Consider the following 23,340-nt stretch of genomic DNA (forward strand, 5'->3'; position numbering starts at 1 on the left):
AGCCCAATGTGGGACTCGATCCTGAATCCTGAGATCACGCCTAGAGCTGAAGACAGACACTCAAATGCTAAGCCCAGGCCTCTCACCACCATCTGTTTTGATAACTCCAAATCTCATCTCCAGCCCAGATCATTCTCTTCAGCTATGGAACTACATGTCTAACTGCCAAATAGATAAATATACCATATGGAATTTAAATGTAATATGTTCATCTTTTATTACCCCAATTCTGCTTTTTTTTATATCATGTTTCCAGCAATCTTTATCAAAAAAAATAAATAAATAAAAGTCTTCCTAACTTCTGACCTCTTCTTAAACTTCAATTTATAAATTTATTGGTTGCTATATATCTCCCATTCCATGTATCTTCCATTCTCCATCCTATATATCTGTGAATCCAATGTCTTTCCCCCCACAACCTTTCAGATATTGCCATAGTTTGGACCTTATCAGCTCTCACTCTTGCAATATCCTTTTGGTTGGTCTCACCAAATCCTATCTTGTAGACTACAATTCTATCTCCAATTCTAAGATTTTTTATAGTCCCAATCATATTGTTTATGTACTTAAAATCTTTTAAAATTGTCCCATTATGGATAGTTTAAAATCTAAATTTCTTTTAAGACCTATAAAACTCACCCTCATCTATCATTTCTCTTCCACATTCTTTGTGCTCTATCTGTAGTGGACTACTTATAGTTATTTTTATAACTCAAAGACTTGTGAAAGCAGGCACAGCACTGCCTCTCCTAACTCCTTATCAAAGTAGTTCTGAGGCTATGGGCAAATATAAATCTCACAATAGTGAACAATAAGAATAATAGAGTCTTGCCAAAAGTTGAGGGCACGGAATCACATTTGTATAGAAAATTATGTGTGGAGGATAACTGGTAGTGTAGGAATGTCATAAAAACACTGGAACAAAGGCATAACCATGTCATCAAAAACGGTTTCATCCTACTTAAGAGATAAACCTTGTTGTATTTGGCTCTTAAGAAATAAGTGGTCAAGCAGAGTGAAAAAGGAGGGCTGGATGTTGTAATGAATTATATTTAAAAGACAAGAGTGGCCTCTTGCAATGGAAAACAAAAAATCCCAAATTCAGTCAGCTTTCTTGTTAGTTGTAGGTGGCGCCACTGCTCTATTACTGTAATTGTGTATTGACAAGGAAGGGGAAGGTAGTCAGGTTGGTCTTCTCATCCAGCTGGAATTCATGACCTTGTAAATTTTCATTCTTGAAAATATACAGACTTATAATGCAATTGATGAAGAAACTTCACCTATTGGGACGCCTGGGTGGCTCAGCAGTTGAGCGTCTGCCTTTGGCCCAGGGCATGAACCTGGAGTTCTAGGATAGAGTTACACATTGGGCTCCTGCAGGGAGCCTGCTTCTCCCTCTGCCTGTGTCTCTGCTTCTCTCTCTCTCTCTCTCTCTCACTCTGTGTGTGTCTCTGTCTCTCATGAATAAATAAAAATTAAAAAAAAAAAAGAAACTTCACCTATCATTTAGAAAAAACTGACATTAAATATAAGACAATAGGAAACTGAGAAGGTCTCCTGGAGGCAGCTGAAAAATGTTTTATTCTTTTCTCCATAAAATGTCCTTGCTCAGAGATCCACACCCTGTATTAACTAGAAAATTAGGTAAATTCTCCAAATTATTCATCCTCCCATATGCTGACCCTTGCAGAAAACTGAAGGAGAAATTGAGTCCAAGTGACTTTGGATTCAGAGAGAACTAGAGAGAACAGGTACCATGTTAAAGTTTGCATCAGTCAAAAGTAAGTTCTCCATCCTGTTTTCCCTTCTTAATTGAGAATGCTAGCTGCCAATCTGTAGGATTCCTTTCAGAAATTATGCAACAGACAGAAGAGATACATAGATTTAAGTATTTGCTAGATTCTCCAGATAGAAGGCCAGATCCTCTCCAAAACACTGCTTGGTGTAATTCATCTATTGGTCAATTCTCTTTATATGCAGCACAGAACTTCCATTCCCATTTAGAATGCCTTATTCAAAAACGTGAAAAGACATTTGAAAAAAAAAATTGAGAGGAGCCTCTAACATCAAGACAGAAACAAAACAAAAATACAAATAAAAATAAACAATCAGGATGCCTGGGTGGCTCTGCGGTTGAGCGCCTGCCTTCCACCTAAGACGTGATCCTGGAGTCCTGGGATCAAGTCCCACATCGGGAACCCTACATGGAGCCTGCTTCTCCTTCTGCCTGTGTCTCTGCCTCTCTCTCTGTGTGTCTCTCATGAATAAATAAATAAAATCTTAAAAAAACAAAAAGCAAAGAAACACTATAACAAATAGACAAAAACTTCAAAAAGGGAAATATATTAAATCAATGCTATTAAAAGTCAGAATGTATAAAAGCTCTTCAAATTAAAAATAGAAGTAAAATAAATAAAGTGCACTAAAAAGAAATGAGCTCCCAAACTATGAAAAGACAATGAAGAATCTTAAATGAATACTAGCAAGTGAAAGAAGCCAATCTGAAAAGACCATATACTGCATGATTCCAAGAACATGATATTCTGGAAAAGATAAAACTATGGGGATGATAAAAAAAAGATCAATGATTGCCAGGAGTTGGATGGGGAGGGTTAATAGGAAAAGTTCTATTTTCAGGGCAGTGAATATAGTCTGATGCTCAGAATGGTAGATACATGTCATTATACATTTGTCCAAAAACACAGAATGTGTAACACCAAGAATGAATTAAAATGTAAACTATGTACTTGGGAGATATGATGTGTCAGTGAGAGGTCCTCAGTTGCAGCAAATGTACCACTCTGGTGGGGGATGCTGGTAATGGGAGAGACTACGCACATGTGGGGGCAGGAAGCATGTAAGAAATCTCTGTACCTTCTCCCCAGTTTTGCTATGAACCTAAAGCTGCTCTAAAAAATTGTCTTAAAAATATCATCAGGGGCACCTGGGTGGCTCAGTCAGTTAAACATCCGACTCATGGTTTCAGCTCAGATTATGATCTTGGGGTTGTGAGCTCAAGCCCACAATGGGCTCTGCATTAGGTGTAGAGCTTGCTTAAGATTCCCTCTTTCACTCTCCCTCTGCCCCACTCTGGGTCTCTCTCTAAAAAGTAAATTAATAAAAATAAATTAATTAAATAAAATTTACATATATATAAATAATTGGTGGGCTAGAGGACAAAGTTGAGGAACTCTTTCAGAAAATAGAATTTTAAAAACACAAGATGAAATTATCTGATAAAATTAGAGGGTTATTAAAATCATCTGGGAAGATTTCAAACAATATTAACATTTGAGGAGTTCATCAATTAAGGTAGAATATCTGGACATGGGACCTAGGCATCAACATTTAAAACAAAAACACAGAAACTGTCATTTATGTGGTGCTGAAAAGTCTAATACTCAGTTAACCAGTGACCAGAGGGAGAGAGACAATGAGAAAAAGGCCAAGAGGAAATTATTAAATAAATATATTTTAAAATATTTGAGAACTGAAGAACATGTGTTTCCAGGTTGAATGATCCCAGCAAGATTCTGGACCATCGCTGTTGAATAGAAATATAATGCAAGCTACAAGTAAGAGTCACATATGTAATTTAAAATTTTCTAGTAGCCACATTAAAAAAAAAAAAGTTAAAGTAACAGGAGAAGCTAATTTTAATAATATATTTTATTTATCCTAACATATCCAAAATATTATATTTCAGCCTATACTCAATATAAAATTGAGATGTTTCCTTCTTTTTTTAATACTGAATCTTTGAAAGCTGGTGTTTATTCTGTACTAACAGCACACCTTTATTCAGTCCATCTAAATTTCTAATATTCAGGGCAGCCCGGGTGGCTCAGTGGTTTAGTGCCCCCTTCAGCCTGGGGAGTGATCCTGGAGTCTGGAGATCGAGTCCCACATCGGGCTCCCTGCATGGAGTCTGCTTCTCCTTCTGCCTGTGTCTCTGCCTTTCTCTCTCTCTCTGTCTCTCTCTGTCTCTGTCTCTGTCTCTCTCTCTCTCTGTATCTCATGAATAAATAAATAAAATCTCTAAAAAAATAAATTTCTAATATTCAATATACATGTGTAACACCTAGCTACTATAATTAGACATCAGGAATCTAAACTCAAGAGAATGTTTAAGAAAAAAAATAAAGTTCCAGACCCCAGAGTATATCATTAGTGAAATTTCCAAGCTTCTGAAGAAAGAGATGATCCTCAATTGTCCATAGAAGAGAAAAAATATAATCTACCTACAGAGGATCAGGAATCAGAATGACCATGCACACGTGGATGGCTACAATAGGAGAAGACAAATGCAGCAAGGTCTTCCAAAGAATTCAACCTATAATTCTATACACAGGAAGCAATGATTTTCAATATACAAGGTCTAAAATGTTAGCCTGTCATGAGACCTTTCTCAGGATGCTATTATAGCTTATACTCTAACAAAACTCAAAAAAATATATATAAAAAATAAAAGGAGAAGAAGAAGAATCCTAGGATCCAGGAAATGGGGTTCCAGGAAAGGAGAAAGGCAAGTAGAATTTTCAGGGTGATGGTGAAAGGAAGTCTCAGATGACAGCTGAATAAGAGGCCTGCAACAGAAGGAGACCAGTTTGCAGCAGAACACAGCTTCAAAGTATGCCTCCAAAGACATATAAGAAACTCATAGGTAATCTGATCTCCCCCTACTTTGAGAAGCTTTTTTAAAGTTTGGTAAGAGCATTTGAGATGATGTAATGATATTTTCATAAAAAACTGCAAATTGATTGATTTTTTTTTTTTTTACCTACGCCCACCTTGGCCAAAATAAATATATGAAAATCAATCACAGAGGTAAAGGAAGAAATAGTTTCATAAGCATTAAATAGTGGAAAATAAAACTGGCTAATCAGAAAAGGAGAATTATAGCAATGAAAAAAAACATCAAAAGTGTTTTAGAGAAAAAAAATCTTGAAAAACTTAAGAATTTTATATTTTAGCCATTTTGCCACGTAATATGAAAGGAATAAAAATTGGCAAACATATACTCTTCATTTAAAAAAGTACTTTCTGGGGGGAATCCCTGGGTGGTGCAGCGGTTTGGCGCCTGCCTTTGTCCCAGGGCGGGATCCTGGAGACCCGGGATCGAATCCCACATCGGGCTCCCGGTGCATGGAGCCTGCTTCTCCCTCTGCCTGTGTCTCTGCGGCTCTCTCTCTCTCTCTGTGTGACTATCATAAATAAATAAAAATTAAAAAAAATATATATCAGACTAAAAAACGTACTTTCTGGGGATCCCTGGGTGGTGCAGCGGTTTGGCGCCTGCCTTTGGCCCAGGGCCCGATCCTGGAGACCCGGGATCGAGTCCCACGTCGGGCTCCCGGTGCGTGGAGCCTGCTTCTCCCTCTGCCTATGTCTCTGCCTCTCTTTCTCTCTCTCTTTGTGTGACTATCATAAATTTAAAAAAAAAAAAAAAAAGGTACTTTCTGACACCAAACAATAGCCCTAAAGATGGCAAAGTTAACATTTAAAAAGACCAGAAATACTACATTCAGTAAAACTAAGTTAAAATCTAAATTTCCCTCAATACAGTTTAAGACATGTGTGTAATTTAAAAAGAATTTTCAGAAAACATATTATTTACATGCATTATCTAATGACTATTACCAGAATTTCAAAGCCTGGTGCAGTTTGAGAGATGAAGGTTCTGCTTATTCCATAGCATTCTGCTAACCATAAAGCTATGCTACTTTCATTTAACAAAAATGAAGGAGAACGAGGAGAAAAAGAAGAATCTTCAAAGCAATTTGCAGAAAAAAATTACCCCTTATACGAATTTATCATTAAATAAAAACAAAATAAATAAGTGGAACATTTAAATAATAAAAAGCTAGAAAATTGACACCTAAAAAACACAAGAAAAGCAGGAGGAAAATAAGGAAATAGAAAAAAAAATAAGTGAAGCAGTGAATAAGAAAGAAGGAAATTACTAAATTATAAACATCTTTTTGTAAAAGCAACAATAACAAAATAAGTTCTCTTCAACTCTAAGGGAAAAGAAAAATTTTAAAAACACAGAATTTCACATGAGAAAGGGACTCAGGAGAGATTTTAAAACTTATATGATGACCTTAGTGAAAATCTGTTGATAAATGTGAATATCTTGATATATACCATTGTACAATAGAAAACTGATGCAGGAATAAGTAAATAAATGAATAGGTCAATAGTGATAAAAGAAATTATAATATTTCAGAAATCTTTCCAGAAAATATCTAAATGTGAAACAAATGATTTCATGATACACAGGCTGTTTTAGAGCATAGCAAATATTGCGAAACTAGTCCTAGTCTTCTTAAATGAAGTTAGCAAACACTGATATAACAAACTAAGAAAGTGGTTAGGACACCGTTCCTATGAAGCGGTCACTACCAAAGAATACCTAAAAACAATATAACAAAATATAGCTAGCTATCCACTGAAATATGTTTCAGTCATATCCAATAATAGCTTATCTCTGGAATACAGCTATGATTACCATATAGCAATTGATTAATACATTCATCAGAATAATAAATACAACTAGAAAAGTTAATGATAACCTGCAGATGACCAATGTATTCACCAATACTTTACGACCATTCCTGAAAAATAATTAATTTGAAAACTAGGTATAAAAAGATTTCTTGAGAAAAAAGTCTATTAGCACATAATAACAAGAAAAAAATACAATTAAAATAAGGAAAACAGGGCAGCCCCCGTGGCGCAGCGGGTTTAGTGCCGCCTGCAGCCTGAGGTGTGATCCTGGAGATCCAGGATCGAGTCCCACATCGGGCTCCCTGCATGGAGCCTGCTTCTCCCTCTGCCTGTGTCTCTGCCTCTCTCTCATTCTGTGTCTCTATGAATAAATAAATAAAATATTTAAAAAAATTAAAATAAAATAAGGAAAACAGGCTTAGAGAATGAAGTTCATCAAATCCAAAAAATAAAAAAATAAATAAAATAAGACAACACAAAAGCAAACAAAAATTAGTAGAGGAAGAGATGAAATTTAGCTATCTATTAAATGTATGATTAAATTCCTAAACAACCAAAGATAATTAATTATAGAATTCTTAAATACTGAAATATTTCCACAAGGTGACTTCAAAGTAAGGGAAGTGTAAAATATTTTCCTATCTTTTTGTCATAAAAATATAAAATCCCAGTATTTGAACCCATAAGCGGGGCCCATAAACCTGCTATTTTAGAAAATAATCAGTATCCTGTCCCCATAAACTCTATTTGATGATGTTTTACTGAAATTATGGCGTATGTCTCTTTATGACTTTAGCCTATGATATCACTATGTTTTCATTGTTTTTACGTTGATTTTTTTCCCCTGAATCTTCCTGAGAATTTTATTGGAAAGTTAAGAGGAAGTATAACTTTTTCAATGTTGATGAAGATAGCTTCCATTATAGACATCTAGTGAGTGCTTTGATTACAAATTTGCAGATGACTCTAATAATTCATTTATAGTTTATAAAACCAACACCAGAATCTAGAAAAGAAATTTCAGTACTGACAGAGTAAATTAAAGATGAAAAATAGAGGGCAAACCCAAACAGAAATCCAGGTTCTTAATGGAGGGCAATGTCACACTTTGTTCCTTCATCTTCTGTTTTGCTTTAGCTCTGACCTGGGAACATCATAAGTAGCTCTTCTAAAGTAACTGTCCAGGGGACACCCGGGTGGCTCAGTGGTTGAGCAACTGCCTTCAGCTCAGGTCGTGATCCTGGGATCGGGGGACCTAGTCCCACATCCAGCTTCCCACAGGGAGCCTGCTTCTCCCTCTGCCTATGTCTCTGCCTCTCTCTGTGTCTCTCATGAATAAATAAAGAAAATCTTAAAAAAAATAAAATAAAGTAACTGTCCAGCCCTTGTGTCCTGCTTGACAGCTGGCAGAGGGGTGCCAGGCCATCTGCCAGGTGGGACGCCGAGCCACCATCAAACACCTCCAAGCAGAATAAAGAAGCAATATTCTTATTCTAACTTTAAACGGCTTGCATGTTTTTCCTCTGAAAATAGTTGGTTGCTATTATATTTACCCTTAGTTGCTTCAAAAATATATACTTAATTATTTAAGAAAATTTCATGGAAACATTTATTATGCTGGTGAAAAATAAAAGATATTTTTGGAGCCTTATTTTCAATTAGTCAACTTTTGGTTAATGAGGATGAAAGAAACTGTGAATATTATATTTGGAAGATGATTAAAAATAAAATATTTCTCTATCAATATTATGAAATAAAAATAGATTTAAATGCTTATTCAGTTGATCATGTTTTAGGAAGTATTTCTAAAAATTCCGAAGTGAAGATTGCTATATTATACATAAGTGATTCATTTATAAGGTATTCCTTTGCAATGATTTAAAATGGTATTTTTAAACCTGTTAACATTTAACAAGCATCTAGTATTATTAACATTTGTAAAGATCAATAACTATTTGGTTTTATAACCTCGTATACTATCCAAGGTCTACAGACAATTTCAAGCTTATAATTTTACTTCTCTACTACCACTGTCCAAACTGCATTTTAAAAGTCTTGTGATTTTTTTCTTAGCTGAATTAAGGAAGTTTCATAAAGAGTACAATAAAGTTTGATCTTCAAAATGGAAAGAGAGCATGTATTTAAGGGAATTACTCTGAGTACTAGTATTTCATTACATTTTAATGATTTATACCACTCTAGATGTGGGGAAAATATGTAGAAACTTAACCAGACAGGCTAAGAATATCCTGCAATTCACAGTCACAAGAAACGACCAACAAAAATAAGCAAAAGATCAGCACAAATAACTGCACAGTTGATGGTTATTACTCCACTGACAGGATGGGGTTATTTCTTTCTTTCTTTCGTTGGCCTTTGCTGTCCCAACCATTGTGCTTTTACTGCTGTAGAGCTGAGAAAGGTCTTGCCATTGTCTGAATCCTAGTCTTTCAAATTCCTTCTATTCACTATGGCTCTGAATTTTGCCTCCCTAATTAACATTCACGTCAGAAGCCTATGGTGCACTACAGGTTATCACAATTTGAAGTGAGAATAGCAAGAGAAAAAAAGTGGGAAAAGCTAGCATATACCATCAGAACAACTTATGATTTTCAAGAAAGGGCAATACTAAGGACGACTGGTTTGTTAGGATCAAAAACTACTGATGAGAGAATCTCCATCTGTGCTTATCTGTTGTTCTCTTGACTGGAAAACAGACCCCATTTCAATATCACAAGACATTATTAAAAAGGCAGTTTCAGGGAAGCCTGCGTGGCTCAGTAGTTGAGCGTCTGCCTTCACGCTCAGGGAGTGATCCTGGGGTCCTGGGATGGAGTCTTGCATCAGGCTCCCTGCATGGAGCCTGCTTCTCCCTCTGCCTATGTCTCTGCTGCTCTTTCTGTGTGTCTCATGAATAAATAAAATCCAAAAAAAAAAAAAAAAAAGGCACTTCCACATGAACTTCCCGGATAGAAAATGAATAACTCTTATAATCTGGAAATTATGTTTTAAAGCACCAACAAAATCATGTGGCAGGCCTGTAGAGCAAAGTTTTACCTTAATAACTTTTTAACACACTATGTATATTACTTACCTGTAACTACCCCAACCCCCCGCCAGAATTTAAGTGCATTCTGGGGCAATCTATGATGTTTCCTTGCCTTTCTTTGATTTCGTTTTGTGAGATTATTAAACAAAGACATTCTTTTGAATGTGTGATTCTCACAAACACACACAGATCCTTTAGTATACTACTGCAGGCACAATCACCGCATTCTTAGTTGTAGCAAACCATGTTTACCTACTTTCAGAAGAATAACTAGAAAATAATTTACATAATGTACAAAAAAAATCTAAATCTTTATTGGCCATAATTATTGTTCCATGAAAAGTTTTTATTTTTACTCTATATCTAGAAAATTTACTGGGGTTTGGGAACATGAAGGGACATCTTTCCCCCTGAAATGTAATATATAATCATTTGAAATTGAAGCAAAGCCTATAGAAATAATAACTGGGCAATATGTTGAAGTTAACTTTTAAGGAAAGGGTTAGACGTTTGCTAATTGTGCTGTTCACCAATATTTCAGGAAAGATACTGATGTCAGAGCAATAAGGGCTTATGAGAGGATTACGGTTAGTGATTATCATTCATACTTTAGTAAATACTGATCTGCAATTTATTTCTATCACTTGACAGAATTATCAGTTTAGATTGGAGATTTTGGTTGTTTTTGTCTTTGTACTGGTATTTGTATTTTGGCCATTACATATTTTATTAGCTTAATTCCTAAGAGAAAGAACAAAGAGGAAAAGAAAAAAAAAATTCAAACTCAAATCAATCAAATGTGCTATTTCACTGTTCTTCCAGTAAAAGGTTTGATGGGAAAAGAGACTGTACCTATTAGTTAATCTCCTGCATCTCATTTCTGAATCTAATTTATTAGCTTCTTACATAAATAATCAAGGTTTGACTACACAAAAGTTATTGCCAACATCTCCATTCATAGATGAGTAAGTAAAACTCACTATCTCCCTTCCCAACATCCTTATCATGCTCTATGACAAGGCTAATGCCCCATACTTAGCTTTTAACTTGAAGTCCTCATCCACATTCCTAATTTTTTTTGCCCCTTTATATTGCCCCTAACAAATCTCCTACTTGATTTTTCGAGGTTATCATCTCTTCCTCTTCCTCATAGGTACAATGTCTCTCAAATCAGACTCTACAAATCTCCCATTCCATAGCACCCACAAACAGATCATATCTCACTTGTTCGAAATGTTCCTTTACTCACTTTTTTGTTAAGCTGTTTTAAAATAACCCATCTGTCATTATTATTATTATTATTATTATTGATATCTGAATTGTGAATATGGGGTTTAAAGTGACTGAGGTATCTAAGAAACAAACCCCTGGTTTGAGTGAATTGAAAAGTATTGGAAACATAAACAGAGTTTGAAAATATAGTAGGAGGAGGTATGGTAAGGCCTGAAGTGAAGAAGGCTTAATGCATGTTGAGTTTGATACTAGACATCCACTCAGATCAAGGCTGAGCCTGAAATTTAGATTGTATAATTTTACATGGTTCTATCATGATGATGCCTTTGACAATGAGAGCAAAAATACTGCAGTTTCGTGTAGCTTCCTGTGGTTAACCAGAGATTCAGACTTCTTTATTCATTCTTCCATACCAAACTTAATACATTGATCATAATAAAACAAGCTTCAACAAAATTACAGTATTGACAATAATGTGGGCAATGAAAAAGAATAAAACAGCAAAATAAAAACTTAAGGATCTTTATTATGGTGGCATTTGTAGATTTAATAAAGAAGGATGAAGGGAGCACATGTGTGTATGTGAGAGAGAGATTATATGGATAAAAAAGGAGATGCTGGTCACTTATAAAATCTTTAAAGATTAAGACCTAAGGTTTTAAAAACTATGCCTTGGGATGCCTAGCTGGCTCAGTTGGTAGAGTATGTAACTTTTGATCTAGGTAGGGGTTGTGAGTTCGAACCCCACATTGATTGTATAGATTACTTTAAAATAAAATCTTTTTAAAAATTATGCCTAATTTCACATTAAAACACAGCTTTCTTTCTCTAGAGTACCACCACCGATAGTCTTATGTTTATCCAGTTGATCTGAGGGTCCAAGAGAATATTAACAATTATTTGAAATAAAATACATTGAACTATTTAAGCAAGAATGAGAGAGAGGAAAATTTAATACCAGCAGGATCCCAGAAACAGAAGAAAAATATGGTGAGAAAAGGTTTGGTTGCCTTTGATCAAGCTAGTTGCAGGAGTTGGGTTAGAGGAGTCTGAGTCTGAATGAGGTACTCTTATCTCAGACGCTAACATTTAAGTAGTACTTGGGTGTGTGTATTTACTACATCTTTCTTAAATTATTTTGATCTTATTATCTCCACAATACATGTTTAAAACTGCTTAGAAATGGTGAAGGTGTTACTAAGAATGAAAATCTTTTTCTTTGTGAAGCTGCAGTGTCTGGGCTTCCAAGCCCGAATGCTAGCAACTTAAAGAACTATGTGCTTGACAGTCCTTCTGTGACAATGGAAAGAGAAGAATCGAGGGGAACATGTATTGCAGCGGCAGATTTGAAGCCCTAGAAATCTGCTTTTGTTGGTATTATAGAAGAAGCTGCAGAACCATTTAGGGGATGATTCGGTCACTTCATCTTTTGTACTGTGAAACCTTCCCATTGTCCTTGGAAGCTTGCTCCCAGATAAGCCTCCTGTATCTGTGGGCTGCAACAATAAAGCTTTACAAGCCTAAGCAAGTAAACTGGATACTGAACTACATAACCTTACAGGAAGTGCCAGGAAAATCTAAAAAATAAAAATATAAGACTAGGTTGCAGACGCAAGCACATTTTTTAAATTCATTGAGCAACCAGAAGGAAAGAATCTCCATAAGTGATTTTTTCCAAAAATAAACAAAATAAAAAACCAAATTCATAGTCATTTGTACACTAAAGTGTGACTAGCCATGAAGTGAAAGAACATGTACAGTGGCATTTAAGTGTTAGTAATCTTTTGATGGACAAAAATCAATTATTATGGAGGAGTAGCACAGTGGGAAACACTCCACATATTTAGACAGGCTTGAAAAAATCTGCTGTAAACCAAGAACTCAGAGGGAAAACAGGCATTCCCTATATGGACTTTAAATACTTTGTCACCTGATACTGCCCCTAGCTAGTGGAGCCATAAGAGTAAGGACAACAGGACCAGATTATAAACTGAAAATACTGTACATACTATTCTTTAAAAGCACTCTATGTAAAAATAATTAATTAATTAGCTAATTAATTTAAAAAAGTAAACAAGGGCACTCTGTCTTGTTCAGAATATTTTTGTTATTATTTTTGGCAATTAGGAATTTATATTTTAACAGTTGCTATGAAATAAATAATGTCCTTATAAATGAAAAGATATTCCAAGATTAAATTTTTAGTTCCATTAATAACAACAAACTTAAAAAGCAAGAGAACTTTAATAGCAACTGAACTTGAAATTTGAAGATCAGAGAGATAATAAGAAGTATATTAAGAAGAGGGCGGGGATCCCTGGGTGGCTCAGTGGTTTAGCACCTGCCTTCAGCCCAGGGCGTGATCCTGGAGATGGGGGAACAAGTCCCACATCAGGTTCCCTGCATGGAGCCTGCTTCTCCCTCTGCCTGTGTCTCTGCCTCTCTCTCTGTCTCTCTTTCTCTCTCTCTCTCATGAATAAATAAATAAAATCTTAAAAAAAAAAAAAAAGAAGAAGAAGAAGAAGAGGGCATGAGTAGACCAAAGCTTTAGGTCCAGACTTGCAGGTGAAGTTATGTAAATTTCCAAATTATATAATATCATAAGTCTCATTCAAAATTAAAAAAATAGACATTCTTTAAAATGTTCAAAGATTTCTAAAATGATTATTCCATGATATAGCTATATGCTGCACCCATACACTATATTGGGCATAGATTGTGTTGCTGAAGAGGAGTAAAAGATATTTATGAATAAGATGCTTAATCTCAATACTGAAAAGAAAAAATAAGACAAGCTCCAATACTATTTTGATTGTCCAGAAAAATCAGAGATTATTGTTTAAAGGGGCTGAAAGAAAACTCAGTGCTACACTGAAAGAGAAAAGAAATGAGAGGCCCAAAATATCCAAAAAAGCGTTGTATAATCTTGGTCTCTACAGAGGGGAATGTCTAGATGTTTGGGAACACACCCATAACAGCAATCAGTGCTCTAGCATATGTGGGATTTCTGGATAAGAAGTGTTGCTTTAGGGGGACAATTCTCAATCAAGATGTTATTTTGGTCATAAACTATAGTTGCTAGACTTTTCCATAGTTGGCCCATGGAGTGTTCATTTCATAGTATTGGTTGTTCAAGTTGGCTAACCATATGGGTTGAAATCCCACTACTCTACTTTTTAGCTTAGTAGTCTATTTAGGCAATCTGGACACTAGGCTTATCAATTGTAATGGTATTGATAATAATATCTATCTTAAAAGGTTATTATGACAATAATATCTATCTTAAAAGGTTATTATGACAATTAAGTGAGTAAATATATGAGCGTACTTCGAACAGGATCTAGCATATAGCAATCAATAAATGCCTGGGTTTGGTTTTGTTTTGTAATTGACTATGTAATCTTATTCTATAAAGCGAGAAACAGACCAAGGCACCAGCCCAGCCATCCTGGTCTTCTTTCCATTTTGCAAATTTTCCAGTCTTTCATACTTTGGGGCCTTTGCAAATGTTGCTCTCTCCACCAAGAATACTCTTCTTCTCTTTCTTTACCTTGCTAATTTATTCTCAAGCTTCAGATATCTGCTGTTTATTTTCTACGGGAGGCCTACCTGACTTGTCCTTTCACTCCTGACTCCAGGTATAACTCAGGATTATCCTATAAAAGGCATTAACCTGTTTTTTTCTTATATCTTAATCATAAGGCTGGGTGTGCGCATGTGTAAATGTGTGTGTAATCCTCCCTATGAATCTTTACTAATTTCTAAGCTCCCTGAAGGAAGATACAGTGTCTGTTTTGTTCTTCAAACAAAGCTTTTAGCATATCATCATTCAATACACATTTGTTAAATAAAAGAATAAATAAAAATAAATTCAAGAGAAATAGAACTGATTATGATTACCACATCAAAAATGCCAAATCCTAGATACATCACTGTTTCTTTTCTTAAGACATATAATAAACATATTGAAGAAGCATTTGTGAACTTCTCTTTGATATCTCCACAACTTCTCTTTGTGGAGATATCAAAGTCATAATCACAACACAGTCATAATCTCCACTGAGATTTCTCCAATTGAGAAAAGGACAACCAAACATAAATCAATTGATCACAACCTCCTTAAAATATCAATTAAATATCAGTAAATTACATCAAGCATAAGGCTTACTAAATAAGGTAACTAATCTCTTTAAATATGTTCTTTTCCCAATTGTGGATATTTTGCAATCAGAGTATTCAGAACAGGAATTCTTTCACTAAGTGATATAAAAACAAAGTGACTTTCCTTTTAATAAATACCAGAATCATTTATAGACCAATAAAGGGACACACTCTAAAATATAAATTAAGAATTTTTTAAAATAAATAAAATAAAATAAAATATAAATAACTTCTCTTTTAAGATATAAGCTTAGTGTATGCTCCACAGTTAATCTTACGTCTTAGTTACACAGAGTAATTATCTAAGCAGTTGTTCTCAATCATTCTTATAGATCAGAATTACCTGTGGAATTTTTTAAAGAATGAAGCTTTCAAAGCTCAGAAATATTGTTTCAAAAGGTATGAAATGAAACGTGTTTTTGAGTACAAGTACTTTTTTAAAAAAGCTTTATACCTGATTTAATATGAAACTAAGGTTGAATACCACTTGTTTATCAATACATACAAAATTGTTTATGATTGAGAAAAATATCTGAATGCTTTTTATAAAAAAAACCCTGAGTAATTAAGATTGAGAAATTATATGGATAGTCTTAATCACCTGCTTTGTTTGGATAAGAAGTTTGCAATAACCTCCACAGATGAAAAATATTTAAATATAATCACTCAAAAGTTGCTTACTTCTTCTAATTTTCCATTTAATTAAATGTTGCTTATCTAATGTAATTTGACAAATATTTGAGTACTTGCTGTGCCTAGGGCACTTTTCTCTGACATTAAAATATCAAAAAGTGTAAAATTTGATCATTGGCCTTGTATAGATTCAGGTCAAATGAAAATACAGATATATACAAATTTTCTAAGATAAAAATAGTGCATACTAAGTGCCATGATAGAGTATTGTGTATATAAAGTGCACAATCTCCCATCTCACACACATCCTGCAACATATACACAACTTAATGAAGAGATCAGACAGTTTCGTGGAGTGGTTGTCATTTGAGATGGGTCTGGAAGGATGAATAGGATTCTTACAGGGAGATGTAAAGAATTGAGCAAAGTTTTGGTACCATAAGATAAATGATGTTTCCGAGATTTGGCTGGATCAAGGAGGACACAGAAAGAAGTGCCAAGTGCTAAAGACTACAGATGCTCCTCATATAGCACTTGTTATGAGCATTGTGGAGACACATATGATGTAAAAATATGAGACATAGTCAGATTCTCTTCCTCAGAGAAATGTTCAGTGATGTTTAGAGAAATACTGCACACATGAAATAAGTAAAGAATAGTGTGATATTAATTCCAAATAATGTAAAGTATTGACAAGTACAAAAATATCTCAGAAATGGAGGGAAACATATTACAGACAAAAGGAACAGGGCTAACACAGTCATGGGAGTAGGTTAATGGGAAGAGAATAATAGGAAATGAGGATGGGAAGATGGGAGAAGACAAGATTACAGAAGGTCTTGAACATCAGGGTCATAATTTGGAGAATTTTTAATGGTCAATAGGGATTCACTGAAGATTTATGAGGAGGGAAACAGGAAAATGACAGACCATTACATTGAGGATGGGGTATATTGCAGAGGGAGAAGGCTGTCAGCAGTAAGGATGGCTATACACTTATTGCAATAGTCCTAGCAGGAGGAAATGAGATTCAGTATATACAAGCAGAAAAAAGATGCATTAGCTTCTTGTGAGAGTATTTCATTTGAAGAACAAGACCAGTAAATTGGTGGGTATGAGAGTACCTTTGAAAAAGTAGGGAGATATGAAGAGAACTTGGGAAGTTCGAATATGATGAATAGGGAGCAAGTACACACTGAGATTCTCAGCTAGGGGGTGATTAAAAAACTCATGAACTTCCATCACTGTCATTTCATGATTACCAGCTTGGCTTCATTATCAAGAGTCTTTAACCCAAGCTATTTTATTTTGACATGCCTAGAGATCTGACATCCCTTGTTGTTAATAAAAGGACAAGATTATGAATTCCTCCCGGCTTGATTTGCCACCATAAATCAAATTTAGAAATTATACAAATGCTAAAAGTATGTGGTGGTTTGTTCTGAACATTAATCTCACATTCTTATTGACTACCTGGGAAGACATAGGAACTAGCATTGATAAGCTTATTCTGTAAGTAGAAAGTACTGACTTAATATACGAGCTCCTTGACTATTCTAAAATTAAAATCCTCATTTTAAATGGCATAGTGGGAAAAGTAAATATTACTATGTGATCTAATTAAAATATATAATTATAAGAGGTGTAAAAATATCCAGTGCATCAGTTGCTTTGAAAATTTTTCTGGCTTATAAAAACACTTGTCATTTAATTTTATTAGAGAGATAAATAAACTAAAAGTGATTTACCATAATGAAAACAATTGAAAGCAAGGTTGAAATATAACTATAATAGAAAAAAAAAATCCTGAAAAATAAATGACATGCCCTCTAAAATATATTTGCAGGAAATGAAAGCAGAAGTAAAGTTCACATGCAGTCCCTCACATAACTTACTTATATATCTACATTATTCAAGTCTTAACATTGAAAATTCTTCAATAATATCTAATCTTGCAGAAATATAATGATTTCTGGTAATATGCAAACCTATATTATTAGTCAACACAAACAGCCCAAACATTAATACATGTCACATCATTGAAGATTAACAATAAAACTGTGCCTCAATTAACCTTGACTCATCTATTATACAGTAATTGCTAAATAACTGTAAAATACATTACAATCGGTTCTTTACTGTTCAAATTATAATGTCCTTTTTAATCCACTTCCATGTTTATCTACATTTATCTAAAAAAAAATGGGAAAACAAATACTTACCAAAATGGTGGTAACGATTAAAGAACGATTGGATAAGGAATCTGTGATGTTGGCTGGCTTTCCCTTTTGACTTTCTGTCATATTCAGGCCACTGGCTGGATCCCAAGTTCCAATCTATAAAATAGCATATGTACTTTGTAAATTGTCCATCAGGCACCTGCGAGAAAGTACTGCAAGAGAAAGTTAAAACTGCTAACACTTATTATTCACCTCTGCTGCATTATCTGCTGTCGTTAAAGTAAAGGCTGCTTGTTTTAAGCATGATTCACTGCTCTGTGAAGTGTGTCCACTCAAGTGTGACATTAAAGAACAAAATGATCCACTGCACTTCTACAGTCAGTATGGGAGCTTAATTTTCCATTCAAACTTTCATTCACCAAGATAAACCACATTTGATGATACCTTGATAGCTGACTAGAAACTCATTAATAGTGCATATCTTTTACTGTAATGGATCTATCTCATCCTCTCATTACAAAGATAACATGCCACATTAGATAGACAAAGCTAAAAGACAGAGCAAAACCTGGGGATCCAGGATAAATTAATAGGTAAAGCCAAGCTGCAGAGCAGCATTGATTGGTATTCCGCATGACCCCCAATAGGGCAAAATCATACCCAGAATTACCTTTGGAGCTTTTAAATATACACCTGATCAGCATTCAAAATACTCCAAGGAAAGATTACAATAAAATCTCATCTGAGCAACCTATTCCATACTTCCACTTGTATGCTATTTAATATCTACTTTAACTAATACTCTCTGATAATTAGGCCTTATACTCTCAGTATTCAGACATTTTATTCCCCCTGAACACAGCATACGGGATGACATAGCATACCTCTGGGAGACATATATTGGCATAGGATGCCACTGAATGCATACACTGGGTGGTTTATCTGCACTGACACTATTGCCCTGCCATGTAACAATGGTCAGCACTGAAGAAGAACAGAGGCAAAAGAAGATTTGGGCCAGTAGTTCTTTTCTCCACCCTCTTAAACCTAGGAGTCACGGATAATAAGATTTGTTTTCCATATCCCTCTAGCCAATTACCCAATGTGCTTATTCAAAGGAAAAGAAAACTATCAATGATCAGTTTATCAGTAAAATAAAGCTTTATATAAAATAAGTTATTTTTAAATGGCATTGATTTAGCAGGTAATATTTAGCCTGGTCTACCTAAATATGCTAACAAAGGTCTAATCAGCGTAACCTTACCCAACTTAAATATTATGATTGCTTTTATTTTTATTTGTTTTATATTTCATCACATGTACTCTTTTTGATTCCTTTTTTCATTTGGTTAGTTTTCTTAGTAATCTATTAAGATGCCTATCTTCCTTTAATTGGTGAAGCACCAAAGTAGAAATATTACTTATTTCTGTACTTCATAAGAAGGATACGCCATTCTAATAGTTGTATGTAAGTGCAAACTTAAGCAAAATTTTTCAAAAGTACATAACTATATTAGGGATCCCATATAATGTTTATTTAACGATGCCTAAAAAAGAATCCCTTGGGGTGCCTGGGTGGCTCAGTTGGTTAAGTGTCTGCCTTTGCCTCACGCCATGATCCCATGGTCCTAGGATGGAGCCTCCCATCAGGCTCTCTGCTCAGTGGGGAGGCTGCTTCCCCTTCTCCCTCCGCCCCTCCTCCCTGCTCATGTGATAGATAAATAAAATCTTTAAATAAAAATAAAATAAAAATCTATTGGCTTGCCATATTTTCTTATATTAATTTTCCTTTTACCATTAAAAACTATATATTCCTGATGTGTCAATATAAGAAAAAGTTAGATAATACAGTGCGGAAAAAAAGAAAAAAAATACTGATTTCAGCATTCTCTCCAAAGTAAATTATTTACTGGTCAATTAAATTTGTTTAGACTATGACTACCATGATGTCATAAAGACAGAGTCTAATTGCAATTTAGGGTTAATAATGAAAGGCCTTCGGGGGCCAGACAGATAGCATCCATGTGTGAAGAAAAAGGGTATAAGCCAGTAGTAAGAATTTCCAGACAAAGGTAAGCAGTTTCTAAATTTCACAAAATCTCAAGGCAGAATAGCAATAATAGCCACAATCCAGACCCTGTTCTCCTCACAGCTGTGTACCTTGGGGCTCCATGCTCCCAGAGCCGGTGATTTTTTCAAGTTCTTAGTAAGGCATCACTAGAGCTAATAGAGGCCTTATTAGGAACCTGGATGGGGAAGGACAGAGAGGATATTGTAAAACCTAAAATGCCTGCTGACCTGCTTAAAGTGTTTCAAATTCAAAATCATTACAAAAACACTCTGTTGGCTAAACAAGACACATCTGCAGATTGGATTTTGCAGTGACTGCCACTTTTCTGCTCCTGGTCTATAATTAATACCTATTACACATTTGTCCCCTTAGATTTTCTTTCTTTCTTTTTTTTTTTTTTTTTCACCATCAGCTAAATAGCTAGATTTTTCAGACATGTAATTCTAACAGCCAAAGCATTGGCAAACATCATTTCCCCACTGTCTGCCTAATGACATCCTCAAGCCTGATAAATTAGTTTTTCAAATGTCTACCCAAGTCACTAACATAAAATATTGCCAATTTCACTTACCATTATCTCCCATGATTAATTTAGCTAAATGTCCACTCATCTAAATATATTTATCTAGTTTCATTCTCTGTCAGTTGCTTTTTCTAGTATTATTTGGAGGGAGAGGTTCCGGTTTATAATATATGAATCCATAACTTCCTAAAATCATAAGCATTAAATATCCCCTTTTATAAATCTAGGTTTCTGAACAGAATATTATAAAGTTTCAGAAATTTCAGTGACATAAAATTTTAAGTCAAAAAACTTTGAATGATCCCTAGATTTTAAGTCTACAGGTAATGTAAAATTCAAAACTTTTTAGTGATTGAGGAAATTGTCACCAGTAGGTCTTTTGGTTTGTTTTGTTTTAATCACAAGAACCATGGGCGAAGTCAAGACAATCTCTTTTTTCTTTAAATCCATTTCCAGAATGACAATTTTTTTTCATCATATGGTTTAATCAAGCCTTTACAGTACTTTTTTCAGTTCTAAAATGGAATAAAGATAACTAAGCACTCTTGACCTCACAGAGTTGTTTTAAGTAGTGATAACTCTCAACAAAGTGATATAAAGGGAATGTATCTTAATATAAAACAGGCCATATAGGGACTCCTGGGTGGTTCAGTGGTTGAGCATTTGCCTTTCACTCAGGGCATGATCCCAGAGTTCTAGGATCGAGTCCCGCATCAGGCTCCTTGCATAAAGCCTGCTTCTCCTCCCTCTGCCCATGTCTCTGCCTCTCTCTCTCTGTGTCTCTCATGGAAAAATAAATAAAATCTTTTTTTTAAAGGCCATATCTAACAATTCTATAGCTAACATTATACTAAAGTCTGAAAAGCTAAAAGCCTTTCCTTTAAGATTAGGAACAAAACAAACTGGCCCATTCTTGCCACTTTTATTCAACATAGTATTGGAAGTCCTCATCACAGCAATTAGGTAAGAAAAAAAAATTAATTGGAAAGAAAGAAGTATCACTCTCACTATTTGAAAATAAACTGATATTACATACAGAAAACTCTAAAGACTCCACCAAAAAACTGTTAAACTAATAAACAAATTTAGTAAAGTTTAGGATACAAAAATCAATATACAAAAATGTGTTATATTTCTATACACTAATAACAAACCACCAGAAAGAGAAATATTTTAAGAATTCCATCTACAATTGCATCAAAAAGAATAAAATAACTAGTAATAAATTTAACCAAGGAGGTGAAAGATTTGTACATTCAAAACGGACACATAGATCAATGGAATAGAATAGAGAGCCCAGAAATAAACCCATGCTTATATGGTCAATTAATCTATGACAAAGAAGGCAAAAATGCACAATGGGGTAAAGACAGTCTCTCTAATAATAGTGCTGGGAAAACTGGATAGCTACATACCAAAGAACGAAATTGGACCACTTTCTAACACTACACACAAAAATAAACTCACAATGGATTAAATACCTAAATGTGAGACCTGAAACCATAAAAATCCCAGAAGAGAACACAGGCAGCAATTTCTCTGACATCAGCTATAGTAATATTTTTTAGATACCTCTCCTAAGGTAAAGGACACAGAAGAAAAAAATAAAAACTATTGGGACTACATCAAAATAAAAAGCTTTTGCACAATGAAGAAAACTATCAGCAAAATAAAAAATAAACCTACTGAATTGGAGAAGACATTTGCAAATGATATATCTAATAAGGGGTTAATATCTAAAATGAATAAAGAAACTTACACAACTCAACACCAAAAAACTCCCAAACAATCCAATTAAAAAATGAGCAGAACATAAACAGACATTTCTCCAAAGACATACAGATGGCCAATAGACACATGAAGACATGTTCAACAGCGCTCATCATCAGTGAAATGCAAATCAAAGCCACAATGAGATATCACCTTACATCTGTCAGAATAGTTAAAAAAAAAAAAAAGAAAGAAAGAATAGATGTTGGCAAGGATGTGGAGGGAAAGGAACTCTTGTGCACTATTGGTGGGAATGTAAATTAGTACAGCCATGGTGGAAAACAGTATGGAGGTTCCTCAAAAAATTAAAAAAAAAGAAATATCATATGATGCAATAATTTCACTATTTGGTATTTACCCAAAGAAAATGAAAACACTATTTCAAAACGATATATGGACCCCTATGTTTATTGCAGCATTATTTACAATAGTTAAGATATGGAAACAACGTAAGTGCCCAGCAACAGATGAATGGATAAGGAAGTGTGATAGATAGATGATAGATAGATAATACACATAATATTACACAGCCATAAAAAAGATATCTTGCCATTTGCAACAACATGGATGGATCTAGAAGGTATTATGATAAGTGAAATAAGTCAGATTGAAAAAGACAAATACCATATGATTTCACTCACATGTGGAATCTTAAAAACCAAATAAATGAATAAAGAAACAAAAGCAGAATAAGCCCTGTAAATATAGAGAACAAAATGATGGTTGTCAGAGGGAGGAGGAAGGGGGAATAGCAAAATGGGTGAAGGAGACTGGCAGATACAGGCTTCCAGTTATAGAATGAATCAGTCATGAGTATAAAAGGTGGAGAAAAGGGAGCCCTTGTCACTGTTGGTGGGAATGTAAATTGGTGCAGCAACTATGGAAAATGGTATGGAAGTTCCTCAAAAAAATTAAAATAGAACTACCATAGCATCCAAAAATTCCATTTCTGGTTTTTTGTCCAAAAATAGAAACAAAACCAAAATAACAAACACTAACCTGAGAAGATACATACACCCTCATGTTCACTACATTATTTACCCAAGATGTGAAAACAATCTCAGTGTCTATCGATGTATGAATAGATAAAGTAATTGTGGTATATATCTGTCGTGAGCAAAGAGCCTAAGTGATACTTTCCTAAAGGTCTTCATGGTGATCACAAGAAACCACTCTGTATTAACTAGTATACCCATTCTCTCCAGACAGT

The 23,340-nt window shown here is 34.6% G+C and overlaps 1 protein-coding gene across 7 annotated transcripts in view; it reads right to left on the reverse strand.

Moving 5' to 3' along the window:
* Nucleotides 1-23,340, reverse strand: part of GRIK2 (glutamate ionotropic receptor kainate type subunit 2) — a 1,064,497-nt gene that overhangs the window by 218,429 nt on the left and 822,728 nt on the right. For all 7 annotated transcript variants that reach the window (XM_077902956.1, XM_077902954.1, XM_077902958.1 and 4 more), the window contains one exon: nt 17,809-17,922. In XM_077902956.1, coding sequence (XP_077759082.1) covers nt 17,809-17,922 — 114 coding nt within the window. The remainder of the gene's footprint in view (nt 1-17,808; nt 17,923-23,340) is intronic.

Source organism: Canis aureus, chromosome 7, assembly GCF_053574225.1.
Source record: "Canis aureus isolate CA01 chromosome 7, VMU_Caureus_v.1.0, whole genome shotgun sequence".
Taxonomy (NCBI): domain Eukaryota; kingdom Metazoa; phylum Chordata; class Mammalia; order Carnivora; family Canidae; genus Canis; species Canis aureus.